At 34.9% G+C, this 12,259-nt stretch overlaps 1 protein-coding gene across 14 annotated transcripts in view; it reads right to left on the minus strand.

The window, feature by feature from the left end:
• DMD (dystrophin) overlaps nt 1-12,259 on the minus strand; it is a 2,616,526-nt gene that overhangs the window by 1,565,677 nt on the left and 1,038,590 nt on the right. For 13 of the 14 annotated variants that reach the window (XM_063804905.1, XM_063804907.1, XM_063804908.1 and 10 more), the window contains 2 exons: nt 11,350-11,531; nt 10,109-10,237 (listed from right to left, as the gene is read on the minus strand). In XM_063804905.1, coding sequence (XP_063660975.1) covers nt 10,109-10,237; nt 11,350-11,531 — 311 coding nt within the window. The remainder of the gene's footprint in view (nt 1-10,108; nt 10,238-11,349; nt 11,532-12,259) is intronic. The other variant, XM_063804906.1, reaches the window with a different exon arrangement.

Below are 12,259 nucleotides of genomic sequence, written 5' to 3' on the forward strand. Positions count from 1 at the left end.
AAGCCCTGAACCCATCTGAGCCCCAGAATCAAAAGAGATAATAAGAAAAACGAATGTTGTTTTTATAAGCTCCCAAGTTTTGAGTTGATTTGCTATATGGCAATAGTTACTGGTGAACAAGGTAAGCACACCGGTATTACACAGGTGAGCTAAGCATTACACAGGTATGCCAAGAGATAACTGAGTCACACAACTAAGAAGGTCAATCAGTTGTAACACGAATTCTTACTTCCGTAAAGACTTGATTTGTAAAAGAAAAATAATAAAACATAAAAATAAAAAAGTATAAAAATAAATGTTTGAAAAAGATATTCCTTAAGAGGACCTTCCTAAAGAAGGCATACTGCATCTAGCCTACATGTGGAGATCCAAACAATCTATTAATGATTACAAATAAGCCGCCCTGACCTGCTTAAACACTGGAACACAGATTAGCTAAATTCTATCCAATAATTCATTCAGATTCTAGGAACCGACAAATCCCATAAAATGTAATAAACATGACTTAAATGAGAGCATTCAAATATCCTTGGTTCGCAAAAACTGACTCTATTTTTGTAACATCCACAGCAATACCTCTGGACCTATCTCTGGTATCAAGAGACAAAAAAGTCATTTTCTAGAATGGTTGGTAAAATTATGTATCATCTCTTCCAGAAACTCCAAATATCTTTACCAAATGTAAAAATGGACTTTCATTCTACATTTTTTGATTTATATTTTTAAGATTACATTATCATTTATAAATATAATGCAAAATGGAAGAGTGTTGATCCACGTTGTTGTAAATATTTCTTTACCCTTAACTACTTATTGAATGCCTGTTGTGTAAGAAGGTGAATGGAGTCTTTCCTCTCTAACACTCTATGTGATAGTAGAGGCTTTTCTCACGTAAACTATGCATTAATTATTTTAGCCACCCCATGGAAAGTTGAAAGTATCTTTATTTTAGAGATGAGAAAACTGAGTAATAGAGAGAAAATAGCATATGCAGATCCCACAGACTAGATTCCTATTATACTCCTGTTTTCATCTTAATATCTTAGCTATGGAATATTCTTTAATCTTCTTTGAAAAGTTTAACACCATTAAAATTCTTATTTACATCAAAATAAACATGAATAGAATAATTCAGAGGACAAAACAGGAAATATATTTGTGACATGGATGACAGAAAATTTCCTATTCTTATTTAGAATTATCACTTATATGTCAAGAAGAAAAATAACATTCCCACACTATTCAAGCTTTTTTAAGCATCAATTTCCTAACCTATTTTGATAGGTAACTCCATTTGTGGAGTTACATCTTTATAAGATTTTTTTGAAGTTCAGAAATAATAAATGTAAATTACATGCTAGGCATTTAACACATTTCCTAAATGCAGACACACCTAGTGGAATAAATGATGTATTTTGGTTATACTATCCTTATAAAATTTTCATACTTAATGAGAGCTTTACCTTAAATAACTTTTTATTTTCAAGTTACTTACACTAGATCATTTTTTTAAAAACCTCTAGGTTTTTGGACTATAACAAAATAACGCTCCTTTAATCTTCATAAAGAGACCACTATGAACAATTTTACACCAAGAAACTGTAATCTAAAAACATGGTTAAATTCCTAGAAACATAAAACCTACCAAATCTGAACTGTGTAAAAATGGAAAATCTGAATAGATCAATACAAGTAAGGGATTGAATAAGTAATTTTTAAACTTTCAACAAAGAAAAGCGCAAGACGAGATGGCTTCATGAGTGATTTCGATCAAACATTTAAAAAAAAAATTAATGCCAATGCTTCTCAAACTCTTTCAAAAAACTGAAGTGGAGGGAGCATTTCCAAATTCACTTTATAGGGTCAGCATTACCAAAGCCAGAAAAAGACATCCCAAGAAAACTGCAGGTCAATATCCTTGACAGATATAGAGGCAAAATTCTCAACAAAATTCCGACAAACTTTAACAGCACATTAAAAGGATCATATACCATGACCAAGTGAGATTTATCCTTGGGATACAAGGATGGTTCAACATGAAAATCAATTAGTATGATACACCACGTTAACAGAATAAATAAGAAGTCACATGTTCATTTCATTAGATGCGGAAAACTTGTTTGGCAAAATTCAACACAATTTCACTATTTAAAAAAAACCATTAAACTCTCAACAAACTAGGAATAGAAGGAAATTGCTTCGATGTAAAAGCCATATATAAAAAGATCGCAGCTCATATCACAACAACTGCGAACTGAAAGGATTTTCTATGAAATCAGGAACAGGAGGAACAAGGTAAGTATGCCCATTCTTTGCCACTTCTACTGATGGCAATACTGGAAGTCCTTGCTAGAATAATTAGGCAAAAAAAGAAAGGAAAGGTATATAAATCAGAAATGAGAAATATTATTCCTATTTGCAGATGACATAATCTTGTAAATAGAAAACCCTAGAATCCATTAAAAACATTACAACCAATTTAAAAATCAGTAAAGTTGTAGGATACAAAATCATCATACAAAAATTAGTTGAGTTTCTAGGAGACAAATTCCATTCACAAGAGCACCAAAAAGAAAACAGTAATAAACTAAAGAGGTCAAAGAGTATGTACTGAAAACTATAAAACATTGATGAAAGAAATGAAAGATGACAAAATCAAATGGAAAGACATCCTATATTCATGGATCGAAGGACTTAAAATTGTCATTATATTCAAAGCAATCTACAGAACTAATATAATCTTTATCAAAATTCCAATGGCATTTTTCACAGAAACAGAGAAAAACTCTGCAATTCATATGGAACCACAAAGAGTCCCAAATGGCTAAATCAACCTTGAGAAAGAAGTACAAAATTGGAGGTATCACACTTCCTGATTTCAAAATATATTACTAAACTACAGTAATTAAAAATAAATTATATTGTCATGAAGACAGACATATAGACCAAAAGAACAGAATAGAGAGCCCAGATATAAATCTACACATATAGGGTTAACTGATGTTCCACGATAGAGCCAAGCATACACAAGGAGGAAAGGATAATCTCTTCAACAAATGGTGTTGGAAAAACTGGATATCCACGTGCAAAACAATGAAATTGGATGCTTATCTTATGCCATATGCAAATATCAACTCCAAACGGATAAAATATGTAAATGTAAAACCTCAATCCATAAAACTCCTGGAAGAAAACATTGGAAAAATCTTGTGACATTCATCCTCGCAATTATTTCCAAAAGCACAAGCAATAAAAGCAAAAAAAATAGAATTAAGACTACATAAAACTAAAAATCTTCTGTTTAGAAAAGGGAACAAATCAACACTGTGAAAAGGCAATCTATGGAATGGGAAAAATACAAACCATATATATATATTATGGGAATTATTTCTAACTCAGAGCTATTAGGAGGGTTAAATAAAATGAATTATATAAAGAATACTTCATGGTATAGCTACATTCTAAGTTATCAAAAAGACAGCAACCAATATCATGATTACTATTTTAAATACATCAGGGCTTAGGTAAGATTTTGTGATCAGACCTGAAGACCTTATATTATATTAACAACTGGTTATCTTCTAAAATATATAAAGAACTCCTATACTTCATTGGCAAAAAAAAACTAAAAACCCAATTAAAAATGGGCTAAAGGCTTGAACAGACATTTCTGCAAAGACGACACCCAAATGGTCAACAGGTGTATGAAAATATGTTCAACATTATGAATTATCAGGGAAATGTAAATGAAAAGCAGAATGAGCTATCACATTTATACCTGTTGGATGCCTACTATTAAAAAATGGATTAGTAAGGATGTGGAATAATTGGAACTATTGTACACCGTTGGTGAAGTAAAAAATGGCATGGCTATTATGGAAAATAATATAGTTGCTCCTCGAAAATTAAAAACAGAACTCCCACTTGATCTAGCAATCTCACTTTTGGATATTTATCCAAAAGAATTGAAATCAGGATCTTGAAGGGATACCTGCAATGCCATGTTCCTTGCAACACCATTCACAATAGCCAACATGTGGAAACATCCTCAGTGTCCACTGATGGATGAGGGGATAAAGAAAATGTGGTATATACATGCAAGAGATTACTATTAATATTCAAAAAGAAAGAGATCCTGCCACATTAACAACATGGATGAACCCTAAGGACATTATGGGAAGTGAAATAAGACAGTCACATAAGGACAAACACTCCATGATTCTACTTATAAGAGGTATGTAAAATACTCAAGCTGATCAAATCAGCGAGTGAAATAGTAGTTGCTAGAGGCTGTGGAGAGGAGGAAGTGGGAAGCTGCTAATTAACAAAGGTTCAGTTATGAAAGATGAGAAAATTCTCAAGATCTGTTGTACAACTTGTACCTATACTGAACAATGCTGTATTTTACACTTAAAAATCAGTTAAGAGGGTGAATCCCATGTTAAGTGTTCTTACACACAATAAAGTAAATTTCAAAAGTTGTTAAACGGTAAGAGTGTATCTGTTGAAAATAACATCATCACATATATTCACTTCAAGGTTCCTTCCAGTTTTAAAATTCTACTCAGAAGTCTTCAGTGTACCAATTTATAGAGTTGAGCTAAAACCTAACAATTCTGTTTCTGGGTCACTTGTTCAGTCACATCAGGATGTATAAAGGCTTCCTCGAAGCAAATTAGTGATACTTTTAATCTAAGGAGTGGTCTCCCTGGCTGGCTTCGCATCCTCTGTTTGCCAATTACTTTCTACAATATGTGGACAGTCTGAGGGACAAGTTGTGTCAGGAGGGGGCAAAGGCAGAGATAGAGTGAAAAATCTCCTCTGCCTCATCCCCTCCCAACACAGGATTGCTGGATGTAAAATCACCCAGATTGTTCCTCAGCAACCTCAGAAGAAAAAAGGATATCCTTTCCCTTAGAATCTTTTCCTCGGTATATTAACTTGCCAAACTCTATACAGGTTATCAGTCTGTTTACAAATCAGAATCCAGGCTATCTCTTCTCGTAAAAGTGCTAATAAAAATACAAAAATTTTCTCAGATCAGACCACAAAATCTTATCTAACCCCTGATGTATCTAAAGCAGTAATCACATTGGTTGCTGGGGTATTTTTTTTTTTTTTGAGAACTTACAATGTGCTTATACCATGCAATGTTCTTTATAAAATTAATCTCATTTGACCCTCCGAGTAACTATATGAGTTAGAAACAGTTTCAATAATACACATGAGGAAACTGAGGCCCAGAGTTCAAGAAATTCTCTAAAGGTCACATAGCAACTAAGTAATAATGAAGGCTCTTAAAAGTAGATGTAGGGGGGCAGAAGACTATAGGTAAGAGTGATGTCATATGAGAAAGACTCAATTTGCCCTTGTTAGCTTTGAAGTTGAAAGGGGGCAATGAGCCAATGAATGTGGTCAGCCCCTAGAAAGCTAGAAAAGGCATGGAAATGGATTCTCCTCTACAGCCTCCAAAAGGAAGGCAGCCCTGCTGATATGTTAATGTTAGCTGAATGAGACCTGTTTTAAACATCTGAACTAAAGAACTGTAAAATAATGAATATGTGTTGATTAGGGCCACTAGGTTTGTAGTTGTTGCATCAAAAATCGAACTAATACATAGACACACGATTAGTTATCAGGATGGGTTAATTTAAAAGAAGTATGTTTTTGTCCCTGTGGCCATCAACTATCCAGGGTAGTGTTTTGAGACCGAGTCTTGCCCTGTCACCCAGGCTGGAGTGCAGTGGCCGATCTCAGCTCACTGCAGCCTCCACCTCCTGGCTTCAAGCAATCCTCATGCCTCAGCTTCCCAAGTAGCTGGGATTACAGGTGTGTGCCACCACACTCACTTAATTTTTGTGTTTTCAGTAGAGACAGCATTTTGCCATGTTGGCCAGGCTGGTCTCAAAATCCTAGCCTCAAGTGATCTGCCTGCCTCATCCTCCAAAAGTGGCGGGATTACAGGCATGAGCCACTACACCAAGCTCGCAGTGTAGTTTGTTTTTTTAAGTGTTACAATGAGGGTAGCCTTCACTTTTACTGACGTTTGAACCTACTCTAATCAGCAACACCTCCAAATACACACACAGGCACACACCACTGAAATTGTTCTTATTAAAGGGGATATAAACTAGAGTGAGGATGTAACTTATCGGTCAAAATGGGAAAGTTTTAAGAGTGAATAGGAGTGTTAGTAATTCCACTGTAGTAACTGCTATATATTAGGATTTCCCAGACATCTTACCCCACTGTTTTCCTAAATTCACTGAATAATTTTCAATCATCATGTTATTTGAACTAATCAGCAATATTTAATGTAGTTAGATATCTTCCTTTCTCTGAAAACACTTTCTTCTGGATTCCAGAATGCCACATCTATCTTCTCCTTTTTCTCTCCCCTTTCTAGCCACCTTTTTCAGCCCCTTTGCTGATGCCTCATCATATATACATCTAGAGATCTGTCTACACATTTTTCCTTGGTAATCTTATCCTGGCCGATGCATTTAAATAACATCTATGTGTTGACTTCTAAATTATTATCCTCAACTCTGATCTTAGAACCCCTTCTTTACATGCATTCATAGCCTCATAGGCACCTCAAGATTAATATGTTTAAAACAGAAATCCTAACGTTCACTCCCAAACCTGTTCCTTCTACAGTCTCACCCATCTTGGTTTGTGGCAACTCTATTTGGCCAGCTGCTTAAGTAAGAAACCTCACAGTAATCCTTGGTTTCTCTAATTCTTTCATAAGTCACATCTACTGCATCAGGAGGGAAATGACTTTGATGAAATATTGGCCTCCAATTCTGCTACCAGATATGCTATGCTAGAGGATCATGAAACAGAAAAGCTCACAGATAAAATTAAAAGGCTCATATCATACCATTTTTTTTTATTTATGTATTTTTGAGACAGAGTTTCACTCTTGTTGCCCATGCTGTAGTGCAATGGCATGATTTCAACTCACTGCAACCTCCACCTCCCAGGTTCAAGTGATTCTCCTGCCTCAGCCTCCCGAGTAGCTGGGATTACAGGTGTGCGCAACCACGCCCAGCTAATTTTGTATTTTTAGTAGAGATGGGGTTTTACCATGTTGGTTCGGTTGGTCTCGAACTCTGACCTCAGGTGATCCACCCACCTTGGCCTCCAAAAGTACTGGGAGTACAGGCATGAGCCACCACGCCCGGCCTTACCATTTATTAAATGAGTTAAAAACGTATGGCATGAGGGAAGACAGCAGGAGAATAATAAAATTAGAATAATTTCAGACACAGATTGTTTTGCATGTTTATGTGTCACTTGGTTCAATAACAGTACCTGGCACATAATAGGTGATTCAAACACAAGCGCTAAATAATCAAATGTATGAATACTGCTCTATGTGTGAGTAACGCAATATATAAGAATCACAGTAGACAAAGTGCAGTGTCACCCTACTATAATGAGCACGGGCATGGAGTTGAATAAATGTAAATTTGAATTCAGGTTCTGCCACTTACTAATTAGGCCTAGAAATACAAATTAAGTTGGCCAATTTAAAACAGAGACAAAAGCACTCTGAGCTAAGGGAAGCATAAAAGCTAATATGGAAAATTTCTGGGCACCTGTGTGGGAGAACGAGTGATGTAATTTGGTTGAAGAAACATGAAATACATGTGTAATGAGCATAAAAATATAAAATATTAATATATCATAAATCTTTTCGAGGCAGTTTAGGAGAGTAGCCTTGTTATACGGACAAAATTAAGCGGAAAAAATTGTATTATTAGGGCTCTGAATAACATTAAAAATGGACAAGAAACTTCGTAATAAACTTCACTTGGAGACATACTAGGTTTGAGATATTAGTGGATATCAAGGTATAGATACATACAAAGAGTTGAAAATTAATTGGAAATGTGGCTATAACTCAAGTAAGATTGGAAGTGGTGAAGACAGAGATACAATGATCATTTGCATACGGATTGAATACACATTGAAGCCAGGTTATTAAATTATTATTAAATTATGTTGATAAAAGAACAAGTACAGAGATAAGAATGCCAAGATATTTCCCATGAGATTCATAAGCTAAAGAAGTTGGAAGAACAGAAAGAGCCAGGTAATGAAAGACACAGAATAGTCAGAGAGGAAGAACCCGCTGAGTGTAGAGGCTGAGAAAAATGTTTCATCAGTGGTAGAAAGTTAGGAGAGCTGAATAAAAGCCATTTGTCTCTGTGATTAAGAATACTTATTTGTTGAATAAATAAATGAACAGTTAAAGCAGAGTGATGTGTCTGGGGAGTGGGGGCATGCACGTGTTTTCCATAGGGGACAGTCACCCACATGGCTCTCTCCTCTTATAGAGAACGCTATTTTTCTCTGTAGACCAGCAAGTAAACACTTTAATAAAGCTTTCTGATGGAATCAGATCCAGCCTGTCTTGAGTTCCTTTGAAGTAGAGCAGGTACAGCCTGTAGGGGCAGTGAAAGCTCAGTCCTTTTGACACTTTTGAAATAAATGTTCTTAGTGTGAATAATTAAGGCATACACTTATCAAACCTAACTACATGTAACATCATCTTCCGATATGCTTCCTTTAGTGACAGAATATATCATTCCCCATCCCCCATCTCTTGTGATTTGTGCTGTGTCTTTTCTAAATGATAAACATTACATTCATTTGAATGGCTTATTTTAATTAAAACAAGTAAGTGAATTTGTTGAATTATCTGTGATTTATGACATATTATGTATTTGGTAATATTTACACAAAGGTAGAATGAGCAGAGTCTAGCAAGATGTAAGTCCATTTGTAATTACTTCATTAAGGAGTCATACCTGAGCGATGCCTTAATGAAGGTGGTGATGAGGTGAAAATGTGCTACCAGAATAGGCATTGGAGAAAACCTAGAAAAGGCAGCTCAATAAAGTGATAATGAGAGGGGGAAAAAACCCCCTATATCTTTGCTTGGTGTATGCTCCTTAATCTTAGGAGATGTCACTTATTCCTTAAGTCTTGGAGATTTCAACGGGGGGAATGGTGATAAATTGAGTCTAGAGAGTCGATGGAGAGTCAAGAGGTCCAGAATGAGAGGGAGTGAGAAGAGAGCTTTGCAAGTAAACTAGCCAAGGATGGAGGTCATAACTATTTCAAAGTTTAGAATTTTCAGCTAATGCATCAATTAAGTGCCAAATAAATTACTAATTAAATGCACACCACTATCTTAACAAAAAATTGAGTCTCCAAAAATGTACACGTATTTTAGCAGATAGGATCAGGTCTATCATTTTTAAACTCCCATTCATAGTGTAGTTTTGATAAAAATCACATCCTCTAGCACGCTTCGAATTGGCTCCATTGAGCAAAATAAATCATTTTTGTTAAAAAGTAATTCTTGCAAATCTAGCAATCCTAGCACACTTCATTCCCACGCTGTAACATTTATAAGGCTATTTCTTGTATATTGGGTTCCATACAATATTGAAAGGGTGGAAAACTCCACTGAGTCTTCCTCATATAGAAAGTACTAAACATTGCCGAGAATATGACCTGGTTTCAGTGTGACTTTTTCTTATAAATACTACAGAGCCTGCTATACACAAGTTTAAATTAGCAAAATTAAAGGAGAGCATATGAAGAAGCTTGCAGTTATATTTTTCTTACATAGAATATATATTTTAGAATGAATAGATAAAATAATTCACTTAGAATATATGTATTTCCTTTATGTAGATCTAGAAAAATCTCCCCAAATAGTGTAATTAGCAATTTTCACAGATGTACCTACACTTTTTGAAGTTACATATATAAACCTTTTCATGAGCCTCATGTTTTTTATAACCATTAGCAGCCTTTGTCAAAGAGAACCTTAGAGGTTATTACATAATGAAAGTAGAAATCATTACGGGAATTCATATTTATGAAGAATCAACGTATAGTAAACCTAGAGAAGACTCAATAACAAAGCAGAATCACATGAGGGAATCAATAAAACTTGGAAAAACAAACCAGCTCTTCATGAGGAGATAAAAGGCACTGAAAAATTCAAGCAAGTAAAAGCAGTGTTAGATTATCTTGGAAGCAGTTCTCTGGTTTGTACAACAGAGAGTAAATGTTGACAGACCTGTGAAGGAAATGGGCTCCGTGTAGGGTCAGAGGTGGTGACATAAGCAGCCTGTGTGTAGGCATAGCTCTTGAATCGAGGCTTAGGGGAAGAAGTTCTCTCATATCCCTGTGCTAGACTGACTGTGATCTGCAGAGAAGGGTTTGGGGGAGTGGATAGAGAGGAGGGGGAAAAACCATAAGTAACCCGAAAGGACTACTTTCCAACACGGTAGAAAACAGAACATTAAATGGAAATGGTGAGATTCAATGTTTAATACTAAACATATATAAATGATATTCGAAATTGGTATACTCCCAGAATTAAGGCACTTAATGTCATGTTGGAGAGTAAATGATCTGGGAAGATATGAGCATGCTATTTAGCCATGAGGATTCCAAAGTAACACAACTCCAACATTTATATGGGATGGTACTCTTCAATCCGGCAAAAACAGGCATCCATAAGCAATTTTCTCTAAATCCAAAGTAAATAAAACCAGAATTCATCAGGTCCATACCCTGGAAAGGACTAAAAATTTCATAAGCGAATACAGAGCTAGCTCAGCAAAGTGAGAGAGTTTGGCCTAAGAGCTTTCCACACATTCAGCAGAAATGTTGCTAAAGGTTTCTTCACTATTGTTTGTGCCTGAGAAAGCATAGGAAAACATGCAAACCACCCACCGTTGAGAAAAAGAACACGCCAGTGTCATGGAAGAACCCCACTGAATTCTATACAATTATATAAAGAAGAATTTCATCAGGTTTTTCTTTACTATTTGAAATATTTTAAACCACTTTTATATTTTCAAAATTGTTATCCTGAATAATCAAAATCTGATTTTGTACATCATATTGTCATAAAGTATTTTTTAATGATTAAAAACCGTATTTGCCTTTAATCTTTCTCTAGCTCTTTGTTCTAGTTGATGAAGATTTTAGAGTTTAATATGTACGTAAGTTTGCCTTTCATTTCATTGTGTGTTACACAATGGAAATATATTATGTTCTGTATTCCTATGATATGGTACATATGAATAGTATTTTTAAAATATGTTTTGAAAAGAATAATGTAGTCAATGAAGCAAAATTGAAAAGGTTTACATAGTCTCTGTCTCTGTTTTTGTACATATACATACATTAGGCTTTGTATATATACACGTGTATATACGTATAAGTTATATATATATGTGCACATAATACCTAAAAATACATATAAAACAGAAAACATCTTGAATATTAGCTGTCCTTTACACACTTTACCTGTTGAGAATAGTGCATTTGATGATGTAATTGAAAATGTTCTTCTTTAGTCACTTTAGGTGGCCTGGGCAACATTTCCACTTCCTGGATGGCTTCAATGCTCACTTGTTGAGGCAAAACTTGGAAGAGTGATGTGATGTACATTAAGATGGACTTCTTATCTGGATAGGTGGTAGCAACATCTGTAAGCACATTAACACTACACATCAATTTTTGGTTTCTATATTTGAGACTCTAAAAGGATAATGAACAAATCAAAGTTAAAGGAAGACGATAGATTGATGAACAGTGAATTGTCCATGAATGTCCTCCAAAGACTAATTAGAACATGATAATGAGGCCTAAAATGTCTTTCCAATTTGGCAGGCCAATGAGATGAGCAGTAAAGTTAATTTATTTTCCTTTTTCATATAAAAACTTCATTCCATATTACTTTTTCCTAAGTCAAATTGCCAAACTAGCCCATCTAACAGAGTAGCTTTCATTAGATAAGAAACAAAAATAAAAGATTACATTTTCCCTCCCATGGAAAGTTATATTAACATGTCAATTCAAATGGTGCACTGGTAATTAAACAATTACACAAAATGGTTTAACGCTTTGGTTCTCAGTAAAGAAACCTTATGCCTTTTAATTGAATGTTGCTGACATTAAAGTATGCAGAGAGCTAAATATGTCTCTGCTGAAATGAGTCATGTATCCACAATATAAATTAAACAGAAAAATACCATATAATGATTTTTCCTATTCTGTGTATGTTAAAAATATTTGTTTACATTGTGGTGCATGGGATAAAGTAGAATATCACTTTCCTTCTCGGACATTAGAGACAAATGTAAAAGTCCCGCACATTAAGTTGATCTGACTTCATATCCTTTGCCACATCCAGAAAGTGAATGAAACGCAGCAT

The sequence above is a fragment of the Pan troglodytes genome, chromosome X, assembly GCF_028858775.2.
Source record: "Pan troglodytes isolate AG18354 chromosome X, NHGRI_mPanTro3-v2.0_pri, whole genome shotgun sequence".
NCBI classification, from domain to species: Eukaryota; Metazoa; Chordata; class Mammalia; order Primates; family Hominidae; genus Pan; species Pan troglodytes.